The 15,266-nt window shown below is 37.0% G+C and overlaps 2 protein-coding genes across 4 annotated transcripts in view; one reads left to right on the top strand and one right to left on the bottom strand.

The window, feature by feature from the left end:
- LOC139963656 (complement receptor type 2-like) overlaps positions 1 to 11,534 on the top strand; it is a 26,470-nt gene extending 14,936 nt beyond the window's left edge. Inside the window, exons 14-24 of the mRNA XM_071964659.1 lie at positions 704 to 821; positions 1,561 to 1,752; positions 2,004 to 2,178; positions 2,794 to 2,924; positions 3,421 to 3,594; positions 5,096 to 5,269; positions 6,045 to 6,284; positions 6,724 to 6,903; positions 7,524 to 7,688; positions 8,972 to 9,034; positions 9,330 to 11,534. Coding sequence (XP_071820760.1) covers positions 704 to 821; positions 1,561 to 1,752; positions 2,004 to 2,178; positions 2,794 to 2,924; positions 3,421 to 3,594; positions 5,096 to 5,269; positions 6,045 to 6,284; positions 6,724 to 6,903; positions 7,524 to 7,688; positions 8,972 to 9,034; positions 9,330 to 9,685 — 1,968 coding nt within the window. The 3' untranslated portion in view covers positions 9,686 to 11,534. The remainder of the gene's footprint in view (positions 1 to 703; positions 822 to 1,560; positions 1,753 to 2,003; positions 2,179 to 2,793; positions 2,925 to 3,420; positions 3,595 to 5,095; positions 5,270 to 6,044; positions 6,285 to 6,723; positions 6,904 to 7,523; positions 7,689 to 8,971; positions 9,035 to 9,329) is intronic.
- LOC139963660 (serum paraoxonase/arylesterase 2-like) overlaps positions 1 to 15,266 on the bottom strand; it is a 121,940-nt gene that overhangs the window by 98,439 nt on the left and 8,235 nt on the right. For 2 of the 3 annotated variants that reach the window (XM_071964669.1, XM_071964667.1), the window contains one exon: positions 10,020 to 15,266. The exons of the other annotated variant lie outside the window; for it this stretch is intronic. The gene's annotated coding sequence lies outside the window, so the exon portion shown is untranslated. Of the gene's footprint in view, positions 1 to 10,019 lie in introns of those variants that run through there. 3 annotated transcript variants of the gene reach the window in all.

Genomic DNA, 15,266 nt, shown 5'->3' with positions numbered 1-15,266 from the left:
TTTACCATCAAAATGAGATCTTTTTTATTTTTGTTCTTCGTTATTTACATTCAGTGTGATACATAAGAAAACAAAATAAAAGGAAACAGCCATAGTAGTAAATGCATTAACACCAAGGCTGCGTCATTGAAAACCTTTTAAAACAAAGAAAAGCTGGCATGGAAAAGGGAATTGTTTATGGCTATTATAATAATTTGCTTCTGTTTAATATTACCTCAAAGAGAGTCATACTATTTTCATTTACAAGATTGATCATTGTGTTTTTCTCATTATTTACGAAACAGTTTAATATAAACCATTGACCAGGGTGCAACCACGCCCTATACAATTATGAAAATCAGAGGTACTCAGAACCTTCCCTCCTCTAACGGGCTGATATAATTATATATGATATAATTAATATATGTGGAGGCGTTACAACCTAAACAGTCGAGACACGTCTTCAAAGTTGTTTCAAACTTGGCAAAGTATAGCACCATTTTGCATTACAAACCCTACATTCTACATAATAACTCAAACGGGGAGGGACCCTCTGAGACCTCTTCATTTGAAGACTTAACATGTTTGCCCACCACCACCCAGTTTAGAAAAAGATGGTTGCGCAAAATAGACCACGTAAATGTTGGTGTATTTTCATACCGTCTATTAGTTTCCTTTTTCTTTCTTCTTTATTATATATATTCTTTTGTCTTCTTTGCCTCAGGGTGGCAACAATGGAACAAACCTTTGGATTCAAAATTTTACTATGGAAGATGTTGGACAATATGCTTGTAAAACCGAGGCGGGCAACACTGTACAGATCCTTGATGTTAAGATTCTTCGTACGTTTACACTACATAACCGGCACTCACTTTATGTCACAGAAATTCAATATGAATAAGAATCCGTTTGTTAAGCTATTACGTAAGGTTCTTCTGCTACCAATCATTGCAATGATCTTGACTAATCTCTCAAATAATAACTGAGTAAATTATGGAACGCCATACGTGCACAAGAAAAGTATCACTGTCTCAGGTAATTACAGCATCAGCAAGTGTAACATATTCATATTAGCTGTGAAATACTGATATTAAATTGTAACATATTGGGTTTCTCTTCTTTCAATGTTGATATAAATTCTGTGATTGTAAACGCTATGAACTCCGATAGTTTCAAACGAAAAATTATAGCGTTTCAACGATGGAACAAAAATATTTATTTCTTTATTGTTTTACATTTGTATTGCTGATATTGAGGTTCAGCCAGGGAGTTTTGCTTGTTCAAAATTCAAGAGTATTAGCACCGTCCGTGTAGACTTCATTGAATAACCGGTTATTTATAGTCTCAAAATGAATAAGAATGCACCATTTCACGTCTAAAATTGTACTTTAATTTATTTGGGAGGACCTAAGACCCCTTTACATTAGAGTCGATTTCAGCGATTTCATGTCACCCCCCCCCCCCCTCTCGCCCACTCTCACCTCGAATGTTTACCTGTGTAGTTTTAAAGAGTTACATAAAACCATATATGTATGTGTACCTTTGTCCTAGTCAATTCTCCTCGTTTCATATTTTTAACAGGAAGATGCAGCGACATCAGCGCCTTGGAGAATGGTTACATATTACATAATGCGGATATTGCTGACGGAATATATCACGGGGATTCTGTTAATTTCCAATGCAACGACGGTTACCAGCTGTTTGGAAGTCATACATGTTACTGCGATAGGGGACAATGGTTGCTTGAAACGGGTCAATCAATTTGTTTACCAAGTAAGTAATTGAGACAGGTAAAGAGGACTATTGCATAACCTTCGATAAGTAATGACGAGAAATTAGAAAGTTTGGTCAGAGGTTGGACGAAAAATGGGTCAATCTAGAGAGGTACGAACATCGAGAGGCAGTGAGACATATGACTTTAAGATGCGGATAAACACTTTTTAATTACAAAATGAAGACTTTTGTATTTTTCTTTCAATTTCTTTCTTTTTTCGCACATTTTGTTATTACCACTTTATTTTCAGTTATCACTGTAACCATGGTAACGGATCCGAGAGTGCATGACAACGACGTTCTTACCCAATACGAAGGCGAAGAAATATTGCTAACTTGTGCGGTTGAAAGTAAATATAGTTTGGAAGTTTTGATGACTAAATATTCCTTCGGATGGAACTTTAAGGGTACCGTACTGGCAAATGGGTATGCATAAAGAGCCATCTATAAAAAAAATTAAACTTGAATATCGTACTTTAAGAAGAAATGACATGATACAGCCAATCTAAAAGAAAAGAATAACTTATCTGTACTGTTTTCATACATTCGAAACTTTACAACTACACTCTGACTTGACTTTGGATAAATGTCAACTTTGCCAGATGCTGTAGTCCTGTGGTTTTTCACCTCAGACTTTAGAGATGATTTAGTTATATATTCCACTTAATCAGCATATCTCCTCAAATAACATAAATCAATGTCAGTTAGCCTACCACCACGTTTGTGTTTTTATTTTGAAAAGCCCAACCGATCGGCAATTGCAAGTTCCGAATCGGCCAGTAAGTTCAGTCACTGTAGACTTTTTTGTGGTGTCATTTCTGTAATGAGACGAGAAACCAAATACTGGAAGTGAAATTCTTTATATTCGGAAATGCAAACGATTCTCAACTGGGAGTTGCCAATAAAATGAGTGAATCAAATCAAATTGTGAAATATAAAATATTGTAACATTAAGATATCTCTTCGAATAAAATGGCACATTTCTTTTTTATTTTAATCATAAATAATATGGATATCCTCTTATTGTTGTCTTTTCTATAGCACTTTCTATCAAGAAGGGAAATTTGAGAAAGGTTTGCGATTACGTCTACCAAAGATGACAAAGGATTACGAAGGTTCCTACTCTTGTGGGACTAAGCTTGTGCAAGCAACAGTTCATGTGAAAATGATAAGTAAGATAAAACGTTTTATATTTTAAAACATGTTTTTGTACATCATATGTTTCTCTGACTATATAGCTTTATAACCATATATATTTAGATAAATAGTTAAAAATCTAGCACAATGGGAAACAACCAGCCCCACGGGACTTCCAAAGCAGGACTCACGCCTGTTTGAAAAAATAAAAATGTAAGTATCGTCAATGGCTTGGATATAAATGGATATCAGCAGTTATAAAAAAAAAATGAAATTACTTCAATGTGTTGAAAAGAAATAATTTTTTAAAATTTCCTTCTAAAGAGAAATAAACCTTGCCTGTCTGTAGATTACAGACAACGCAGTAAAGTAGTGAAACCATTGATACAATACCATTGCCAAATACACTATAAATACGCATGTAAATGCATTTGGACAGATGTAGACAAGAATTTTATGACGCATAATTGTTCCAATATGTCGGATGTGATTTTATATTACCTATTTATCCTTCCTGATCCAACTACTTAGAAACCTGTCCAGATATTGCAGTTCTCTTGAACGGTAACGTCGCTATTTCCAAAGCCATCGGCAGATCCAGTGTTGCTACTTTCTCCTGTAATTCTCGCTTCCAACTTGGAGGATCCCAAACGCTTAATTGTTTGGCTAATGGGCAATGGGACGTCGCCATACCAACATGTAGAGGTATTTGCTCTCTTTAATTAAAGGCAACACTTTTCAGATAGGCATAAGAACTCCTTATATGAGCTAGTTTTTGTTTTACCACATACAAAAGCGATCAATGAATACATTGGATGGAACTATTGTAATTGTTACAAATGTTCCAGAAATTATTCGAAAGAGTAGAACAATACACTTGTTAACTGCATAACGAGAGTCTCAAAGTATGGTAAAGTAAAGAACGTCATAAAAGGTGGAGTAACTGTAAGTAAATTATTATATGAAATGACTTTCTAAATTGAAAAGATTCCAAATTTGAGTTAAAATGTTGAATTGGAAACCACTCGACGTGTAAGTTGTAATCCATAAGCCCTTGCGGGTTTCTCCCACATTTGTGGTCGCTTAAGCGTCGTTAAAATAACTGCTGATTATTATTATTATTATTATTATTATTATTATTATTATTATTATTATTATTATTATTATTATTATTATTATTATTATTATTATTATTATTATTATTATTATTATTATTATTATTATTATTATTATTATTATTATTATTATTATTATTATTATTATTATTATTATTATTATTATTATTATTATTATTATTATTATTATTATTATTATTATTATTATTATTATTATTATTATTATTATTATTATTATTATTATTATTTTTATTTTTATTATTTTTATTATTATTATTATTATTATTATTATTATTATTACTAATTGAATAACTGGAAAATGACTACGAAAGGTTAGACAAAGGAACAAAGCAATTTATAGCCAGAGTGGGATTCGGACCAGTGACTTCTGGGTTGCAGAGGTCACTGGTTCGAACCCGAACATGTCCGACATGCAACTTTCAGATGGGAGTTTATTTTTAGTAATTGTATAATTTACTAAGAAGACAAAATATACTGCAGATTATCTCTGAAAAGCACAATATCATTTGATTTTGATTGGGTAATGAACCCACTGCCAAGCAATGTATATTAACAATAGCGAGGAGAGTAGAGACAAAATGTGTTGGCATCCAATATGTGAAAATAATCACTAAAAATTGATCACAAGAAACAGAGATACACTGAAAATCACAATTATAACACTTTATCATGCTGAGAACAGGAGAAGAGAAGAATCGTGCGATGCAAAACTATAAAATACATCTAAATATCATTTATGAATACATCGATTCATAACCTAGATACTGATGTTATTTCAATATTTCTTTTAAAAGTCCTCAAAATGAAGATGTATTTTCGAAAGACTCTTCCCTGTAGTAAGCATAGATCTATACCCATTGACGTTGTGTGACAACATCACGTTGTGACACCCGAACCGAATTGTACAGTTGCTTATATTAGCGTTTTCGACATATATTGCGCATTTATATGCATCTGTGTTATAACATGATAACACGTGTTGGTGGGTTGTGAAAACTACCTAATACATATAATGGAATATGATCGCCTTTATGATAAAAACCGATAACCTCTCATTCTCTTATTTTCAGCAACTGCCTGCGTGCCCATAAATATAACAAACGGTGTATGCTCGGGCAACTCTTACAACATTGGCTCTGTATTGACTTGTTCGTGTAATGAAGGGTTTTCTGTAGCTGGATCAACTGCGGGCATAGAATGTCTCGCGAATGGAAATTGGAATGGAAGTTCTCCAGTTTGCATTGGTAACCTACCAAATTTATATTTACAGATAAATGATGGGTGAGGTTCGGTCAGAGCGAGGGAACAAATCCTGCGGTTTATCGGAAATTCGCACCGTTTTATCGGGATCAATAACCAACTATTGGTACTAGTTTGCCCGATTTTTCAGCGGAAAAGTTAGCCCCATACTTCAACCTCTCCGCAGTCTTTGCACCTTTATGACCGCCCTCTGAAATCTACTGTGTTTATTATGCTGGCAATTGATATTTGCATTTCGTTACGATATTTCCTTCTTCCCCATCTCATCTCATCTCATCTGTCTTCTTCTTGCCTAGAGGCAAATAAGGCCTCCACAGAGTGTCTCCATTCATCTCGGTCGGCCGCTGCGTTTCTGGCCTCATTCCAGGATCGCCAACCAGCCCTCTCTCTCTCTCTTTGTCCACTGTCCTGCGCCATGTTGTTTTTGGTCGCCCTCTCTTTCTCCTGCCCCCTGGTGCCCACGTCATGCTGATGTTGCTGTCATTGTTTGGGTTTTGGCGCAATATAATGCCCAATGACTTTCCATCTTCTTCCCCATAATCATTCAAATTTCTCTGAGCACTGTCCATGACGGGTTTTGCTGGCATAACGAAAATATAACCCAATGTTTCACATTATTTGATGACAAGACGAAGAAGAAAATAGTAAAATATACAAAAGTCAAACCAAATATTAAATACCGTAAACTTTCAGCGTTTCTGTTGTACACCTCTGTAAAATATCCTACAGTAACATAGTACGCTTCACATGACTCTACAGATTTGTGCAGTCAAACGTCTTGCCCTTTCGGACAAAAATGTGATGTTGTCAGCAACACCGCCGTCTGTATCTGTCTCGAGATTTCTGACTGTGCTGACGTCAGCAGTCTCAAGGAGGAAGACCGAGTCTGCGGGTCTAATGCATTGACCTATCCGTCATCTTGTCATCTGGGAGTCGGGGTCTGTGCACAGGGTGGTTCAAGTAATTTACGATTGCTCCATCGCGGTTCTTGTGAAATCTGTGAGTAAATATGTGTGTATCGCGTTATTGTTTTCTTTCCTCTCCTCTTTCTTTTCAGCTTTCCTCTCCTCTCCGCTTCAGTTTTGTCCTACCGGATCATTAAGCATGGGGGAGAGGTGGTGATTGGTCGGGTTAAACTTGGTGAAGTGTCATGACTTTGGTCCCTTCCCCTGTTCCTACAGCTACATTAAAACAAAACCCATGGATTTGAAGGACAAAGGAAAGAATGAGATTATGTTGTAGGAACAGGGAATTGTTTACACAATTGGTTATCAAATTGAATGAAATGCACAACCGTTTAACCCTTCCATGGTTATACCTCTCTACATACCATTCTTCAGGTCAATTTCGATCGTATCTTTCAGGATGCCAAGTTAGCTCAACTGTTATTATTACATCAATTTTTATATCATTTTTGTTCTTCCGTCTTGTCCTTTAGGTGGAAGATGTAGAAGCAAGCCCCTTGACAGCTACACATCAATGGACCTGAATATCGAGCTCGATTATGGTAAAGTTTACTTCAACGGCGACAACTGTGCAATGACGCCTTTCGGATATGGACTCCAAATGGGTACTGGGTTTACTGCAATGTCTGAATGCCAACAGATTTGCCTACGGCGTAAGTGATATGATCCTTCTCAAAGGTTTTTAGCTCTCTTTGTAATTCGTGGAATGGTCGTGCATTATTATGAAGCCTGCATAGCAGACGGGTACAAACTTTAATATGACGGCACCATTCATAAAAGACCATTGGTTAAAAATGTGTGCCGCACATATGTCGTTTACCGCATTATATACGGTAGCTGCCATAGAGCGTGTAGGATCCGATGTGAGATGTTTGATAAGTCACAAAAATACGTTCTGCATGCTACGTAGAATGTTTGCTCAATTGAGTAAGATTCTATGCAGCGTTCATGTTTGAGTAATTGAATTGATGAGTAACGGAAATTGAGTGGGAGATGGGGAAAGGGTTTTGAAAGGGGTTTGCAATGAGGGTCATATACATTGTCCCCAACAGGCCCGGAGCCCGGGGTCGATTAGGGTCCCAAGGTAACATGGTGGTACACAATAATGTATTATCATTTTCATAATCGAGGGCCCGGTGATGTAATTGTTTCCGGGTTGGACCTAGACCTCTACGCCATTGGGTTGCAGGAAGTCACATTTTGCAAACCTATATTATACAGTCATATATGATACGTTTACGATACTATAGTAATTGTTATTTTCTACCTTTAGAAAACTTTTGTTTAGTACCACATGTTGAGGGACCGTGCGATAAATCCGTCCCGCGATGGGCCTATGACGTTGGCAGTAAGGTATGTGTTCCGTTCAACTACAGTGGCTGTGGAGGTAATGAGAACAACTTCGTGACCAGAGATCAGTGTACACAAACCTGTCCGGGTAAGTATATAGCTTACATATGGAATGTATTTTCAAACAACAGTAATGTTACTATTTCGTATAATTAAAACAAAGAAGAGGGATTACTTCGAGACAAAGAAAGACATTTTAGATATATGGTTTAATGCGTTTTTTCATACTTTCATCATTTTTAAAAGCATAACATGGACTCACTTCATAAATAATTTGACTTTGTTTGTACTTACGATAAAGTGTCATGAAGTGATATGGATTACCATATACCCATTTGAGTTTTATAAAACACCTGCAAGGCTATTAACCCCTTTTCACTCTTGACCTTTCCCCTGGTTCCCACGACCGTATATAAAGAAATACATAAGGAATTGTTTGCCTGCTTTTCCAGACGTCTGGTTTTGGGACCGTTAATTCAGACAAAGGAAAACAAAAGATTAGAAGCAAATGCTGCTTTCTTTCTTTCTCACTTATGATTGGTTCATTTTGCGATAGATGTGATGAATATTAATGATGTTCAGAAGTATGTAATATTGAAGCAATCAGTGATCAGATGTCCTATCACGTGTAAGCCCATGCTTACAACTTGTCGAGCAATTATCTTTAGAGGCAAGCGGGTCTGGAAAAGTTAGTCGAAATTGTCAGCCAGTGCTCTGGATCATTGTTGCAGCCGTATAATTTATCAAGTTGTTTTTAATTAGTATCTTGAAGAAATTAAACAATGCTCTAATTGAATATTAAAGAGAGACGGAGAAAATAAATCATCTTTAAGTCAACGGAACTTTTTAATCATTTATTTGAGAGGAGCTTCTTGGAGCTAGGCTTCGGTAAGTAGCCTACCATGTTAACTGCCCCCAAGAAACCAACTCTACCGAGTTACAGGGCGCCGTGACACAGTCACATTTTCAGTAGATCCAAAACGCACAAGTTTGAGCATTTCGATGATCAGTTTCTAACCTAATTTATTTATCGACATAACTGATGAACACTCCATAAACACTACATATTAATAAACTCTTTTGCTCTCAATTACATTGGTAGGACCAAACATGGTTTCGTGGCGTTTTCAAACTATACTATACACTGTTGATCATCACTGTTGATGATATTTCTTATAGGCGTTTTCAGTTTCTAAAAATTAAATCAATTGCTGTTTACTAGTCTAAATGACAGTTCTCCGACGGAAAATCTTACAATAAAAGTGAAAATTTTGAACTTGGATATTTAGCATGCTAATTTATTGGCAGTACTTCCTCTTCCGATATGTTTTTTTATTCTCACCTCCTTCTCTTCTTCCATCCACTTAACAGATCGTTGTCCAACCTGCCCACAACGTGTCTCCTTGTCAGAACTCTGTAGGCAGAATACTACCTGTAAGTATACTGAAGCACTGCTTTTATATTTGAAAGACCCGGTAAACTTGAAACAATTAATATGATTTCCTTTCTCCAAGCAAAAAAGATTAGACTTTGCCATGTTTAAAATTGCTGTAAATCAGTAACAACAGTGATAGATGGAGGATACATATTCGTTGACAAACATGCACAGTCAATTCAAACACAAATTCTCTAATTTATATTTGTCAACATTACTAACTCGAATTTGCTTGTTGCAAACAATACCAAACTATGCTACAATTACCTCTAAAACTAATTTTCGCTTCCACAGTCATACTGTCCATAGTAACACGTGTCCACAGCTACGCCACGGGTGTCGCAAAGTTTCGCTTAACTACTACACACATTGCCAAGCCTTTTGATCAGGCACCACTGAATGGCAATCTTAATGTGGATGAACTATCACTGAACCGAAACCAAGACATCTGTTACTGTCCTCGTCTGTACATTCTGGATACTCCATTTCTGATCAGTATCGACGGAACATCAGAAAAAATATCCGATCCAACCTTCGCAAAGCCGTGGGATTTCAAATTACAGACCCAGTTCCTAGCAACGAGGTCTTGCTTCCCCTACATTGGTAATCTCGCATTCGATGACGTGCCATCTTTAATCCTCCATCTGTAAATGTCACCGGTGGCCACAAAGGAACATGTGGATCTTCTGTAATCCACACAAAAATCAGTTAATAGTAAGGAGGCAGAACTAGTGAACTTAATTGATAGTATCTGTTATGAATCTGTTACAGTTATGTGATTTCATTAAGAATAACGTAGCCTGGGGAAATGCAGGAAACGAATGCAAGTCCTCGAAAAATCTTCCCACATTTGTGAAAATCAGATAATTCCCCATTTTCATTAAATTTAAAGGACGTCCTGTAAATAAAAACCACTTGAAGGGTCCAAATTCTCATATCTTACAAGTGCCCCCGTTTGTTATGAAACTAGTATTTTGCTTTCCATTTGGGGGGGGGGGGGCTGCGTTTAAGAATATGCTTTGTCTCATAAATGAAGCGTATGCTACCTTTGTGGAAAAGTCTAAGTGCACTACTTGTTGACAACAGGGAAACCATTTTGAATGAAAGTACTGAGGAAAGAGCCAAATTTGTAACATTAAAACATGTGGTCTTTCTCATAAATCAAACGTCTGCTACCTTTGTGGCAAAGTTTAATAGCAGATAACAGAAAAGAACCAATTTTGAAATGCGAAGTGTATCTTTTACCGCCCCGCCCCGTCTATCTCTTCTCCCTCCATATATTTGGGACTGGAAGCAGTAATGAAACTGCATTCACTCTCCCACAATTCCTAGTTTCTACGTTATCTTCATTCCCTTATCTTACAAGAAGTAAGGGCTACAATTATAGCTAACGTTTTGCGTTGATTTCGGGTGAATTCTCTTTCCTTAAAACAGGGGGAAAAATAAACATTTAGTTGTAACTATACTGTTGTACTCAGAATGCATAAACACATAGCTTAGCTTAGCCAGTTATATGGACGCTGACTTTGTAGTATTTTCATATATTCTGTCACACGGCATGGAACAAACGAAACATGCATGTGTAGGACGTATGGTCCTCCCAGTTACGAAGTTTCAGTGTTTTATAAATACATTGCTATGAATGCTACTTTCATTGATATAATGTAATGTTAGCTTTTAGCATTTCAACATTTGTTAACAAAATTTACGACGATATTCATATATATGTCTTGGACGTGTCACATCTTATCGTGATGAAAAAATCATATTAACATGTGCAGCGGCGTAGCTAGGCCCGTGCGACCGCACCGGGCTTGGGTCCTCATGGCGTCTATATACAGGTGCCAAATAAAAGGAAATTAAAAATAAACATTTTTTACATTCATTGAATGTGGACTCGCCTTTGTGGCCTATTGCCGTTTGCTGCACCGGGTCCTGTTGCTACGCCACATGCTTTTACTATTTCATACTTGATAAGATGACTGTATACATTGCCGATATTTACTTACATTTAATATCACTACCAATTAATATTCTTTTCTTGACGTGTCACAACTAGTGACGAAAAAACTTGACATTATTTAGCGATAAAAGTGCAATGCCTGCTTGTTCCATCATGAGGCATATATTGATGTGTTGTTGTTCAATCCACAGCCTATACTCTTGATCCTAACGTTCTTTCTACATTGCTTGTTCCATCATGAGGCATATACTGATGGGTTGTTCAATGCACAGCCTATACTCTTGATCCTAACGTTCTTTCTACATTGCTTGTTCCATCACGAGGCATATACTGATGGGTTGTTCAATGCACAGCCTTTTATCTTGATCCTAACGTTCTTTCTACATTGCTTGTTCCATCATGAGGCACGTACTGATGGGTTGTTCAATGCACAGCCTATACTCGTATTCCTAACGTTCTTTCTACATTGCTTGTTCCGATCATGACGCATATACTGATGGGTTAGTCAATGCACAGCCTATACTCTTGATCCTAACGTTATTTCTACATTGTTGTTCCATCATGAGGCACATACTGATGGGTTGTTCAATAAACAGCCTATACTCTTATTCCTAACGTTCTTCCACATTGCTTGTTCCGATCATGACGCATATACTGATGGGTTTCAATGCACAGCCTTGTGAGGAAATTAGACTATTTTTAGCCGTTAGCATTCACGTTTACGTGGTTGCATATTTTAATACATGTGCTTGCACACAAACACATTAGTTTCTAGATATGAGCATGGTAATCTAAGTATCACACTTTAGTGTCTCAGCTTGTGTGAGTTCATAATTTCCTTTCATTAACCCAATATTAATACATCAGACATCTTGTCACGCATAATATCTTTTGATGGGCGTTAATTATGCAACTTATTCATTCTACGCTGCTGTTTTGTTTTGCCCATGTTTCTATTTTCTGAGGTATTATATAAGTCCATTCTTTTTGTTGGTATGTTTTTTCTTCACTAACCGCCCCGCCCCTCTCTTAAATGCTAATTTCGTCACTCAAAGCTCCTCCTCTCCTCTCCCACTTCCTCTCCTCTCCCCCCTTATTTTACATGCTCAATTCTTCTTCGTAACCAGCCTCACTCTTTCGGACGTGCCACAACTTGTGATGAAAATAAAACATTTTATTTCACTTCTAATTTCTTGAATTCCGAGACTGTAATGTTGTGCCACATATATTGTAATCATGTATTCAAATACTGACATGCGGTACTTTATATTCTATAACTAATTGGATTTTTTTGTAACATGTAGACATGTGACGTGTCATAAAATCAACTAATTAATCATTTCAGGAATAATAACGACCAGTTTACGATTATCACAAACTTGCATCTATCTGTTGCTTCTGTTTATTCTCCAGGCGTGAATCCAGGGGTGGAGGGGTGGGTACACCTACCTTTACAACCGCACACACTTTAATAGATATATATATACATATACACACATATATATATATACATATACATATATATATATATATATATATATATATATATATGTTTATGTATATATATACAGCATAATTTCATATATAGCATATGAAATAATCGGTAAATATAGTCTGTTTGGATCGTCACATAACTAATTGCCAAAGTTAATTTAATGGTTAAACTATGTAGAGACAACCCCCCCCCCTTCCTTCCCGCCCTTCCCATTCATGCACTATGTATCCCTCTCCTTGTCGAGTCTAACATGCATAAGCTGATTTTACCTCCGTCGATCAGTAGTACAGTAAATTAATAAAACTCCCCCCCCTCTCTCTCTCTCGCTCTACCCCCTCCTTCATATCGTCCCACAATCTTTAACCCTGAGAGAATATAGATACTTGTGTAGACGGCGAACAGCCTCTTAGACTATTGACTAATTGCATTGAACCTATGTCTGGTGGAAATGTATGTAATACACACATTGATGTATGCGTGCTATCAGCCTTATCAGGAAATGGTATTTCTGTGTGAGATAAACTCGAATGCCCTTTGTAACATCAATGTTTGCTTAATAACATCTAACTCAATTTGAATACTGTATTTGTGAACACTTGAAAATGGTAAATGCAAGTTCCACAAGAGATGAGGAATAGATAAGCAAACATTATGTATAACGCAGACAAACTGGTATACATCGATATACGTATAGTGTGCCAGTGGTACGTGATCAGATGCATGCCTTTTTACTAAACTTACCATGGTATAACCAAACTTAAAGAATAGACCTCAATAAGTTCACCTCCCTTCCCCGTGCACATGCAGAACTTGAGGCGGAATCTCATCCTTAAGAGATGCATTGCCTGAAGAGTTTACTAAGCCATCATCAACGAGCTCTCCAAATAGTAGAATCTGCATTCCACAGACATCGAGTCATCGACAGTGAAGATAGTCACTCCCTTCCTATACAGGCTACTTTAGTTGTGATATTACCCCTGCAAATCCATCAATATACACTCCTACCACCCCCACCCCACCCCTCCCCTTCAAATGTGTACGGAATATATCTATGTTGAAATAGATCACGTGGTTAACATTATCCCAAAAAATTGAAAGATAGTCGACACATCCATCTTCGTCGCTTTTTATGAGATTGAGAGTCGACATGTTAAAATCATGTATGATCGAAATATTAATATATCGAAAATGTTCGTGTTGATTGACTGATTTATTAATGTTTAGTCTCATATATAACATCTCGGTAGGATGGGATCCTAACTATATATGCATGACATTCAAAAGGATGTACAAGTAACGTCTTATGATAGTATTGGCCATATATATACAGTGTTTGCTTCAACCAACTTGTATATGTGAGTGTGGGCGTCCGCACGCAAATAAACAACGCAAAACAAATAACAGTATACCCCCCCCCCCCCCTCCTAAACAAAAGGGAACAATGCGCATTTTTCTTGCGTCTTTCTTGGAACATTTTCTTCTTATCTTCCAATAATCCTCTGTTATGTTACCGGTGATGATTGCCGTGATAGCATGCAACAAGGGTCACTCCTTTCGCTAGAACGTGTGTCTTTCAACGAGATATTCGGCAACATTTTCAAAGACTTTTAATAAAGAGTTAAGGCGCAAAGACAGATTATGATCGGTTGTAGACTGTTGCTCTGAATGCTCTGAGAATTCAGGTTGTATTGCTACATCACTTTTAAGGTTTGTTTTTGTTTATGTTTGTTTTGAAAATGAACCATTACACATCCGATACTAATCTTCGTTTATATATAAAACACACTGACCAACAAATCCGCTGCTCTGTGGCAACGTAGACTGACACACACTAAAAAAAAAAACACAGAAAAAAAGATTAAAAGACAATAGTCTCAAATAAAGTGTTAACCGTTTAAATTCTGTTAAAAATAAATAGTACTGGGTGTAATCCAACAATGGTCTTCCTTTACACGAATTTAAAGGAAAAACTAAAACATTCACGATTGACTAATTAGACTATATAAAAGAAAAGATTTATCATAAACAATGAGGCCGGGAACGAGAAGGAGCTGACGTCGTGATCCCTGTACCATTAAAAGAGCATTAGAAACATTTTATAGCTGAATAATTATCAGGAAAATCGGAATAATCACACACAACGTGTTTCTTCTGGTTCGGCTGCATAAATGATGACATCATCAAAATTAAAATGCCGCCTAAAATCATCCTTTGACATCATTTTTGTTTGTTTTTTGGTTAAAGCAAGTAGTACTCCAAACAGTCGTCAGATGGTCTGTAATTGTAGTACGTGCTACAAGTTGTAGCGTTACCCATGTCACAAAATGCTACCCAAGGTAAGACATCGTACCATATATGTTTCAGAATATTTGTGATACCATCAGGTGAATAGGCGTCAGCAGTACCGCCATTTTGTTCCATGCCTATTCTCAACTGTCCATCATCTCCATAGCAACACTGTTGTCCAGATAATGAATGAGACAATATGGAGGGTGCACGGAAGCAGTTACTTGCCCCCTCGTGGAAATAACCTATCAAAGAGTTACTCGTGATAAAACGTTGGTCCTTATCGGCTTGTGATAGTGTACATGGACATGCAGGCAGTTTTGCAATGTAAACCAGGCGCAGTGTGTCCATCCATGTACTGGGTGTGCCGCCGAAAGTCTTCAGCGCCAAATGGGCCGTTAAAGAAGCAAGAAAATCCGGAATACATGCGCAGCAGGCCAGCAATATGGCAATGGCTGTTAGAAAGATCTTCATTTTCCACATTGGT

Source organism: Apostichopus japonicus, chromosome 22, assembly GCF_037975245.1.
Source record: "Apostichopus japonicus isolate 1M-3 chromosome 22, ASM3797524v1, whole genome shotgun sequence".
Lineage (NCBI taxonomy): Eukaryota > Metazoa > Echinodermata > Holothuroidea > Aspidochirotida > Stichopodidae > Apostichopus > Apostichopus japonicus.
This window is presented reverse-complemented; position numbering and strand designations above follow the sequence as displayed.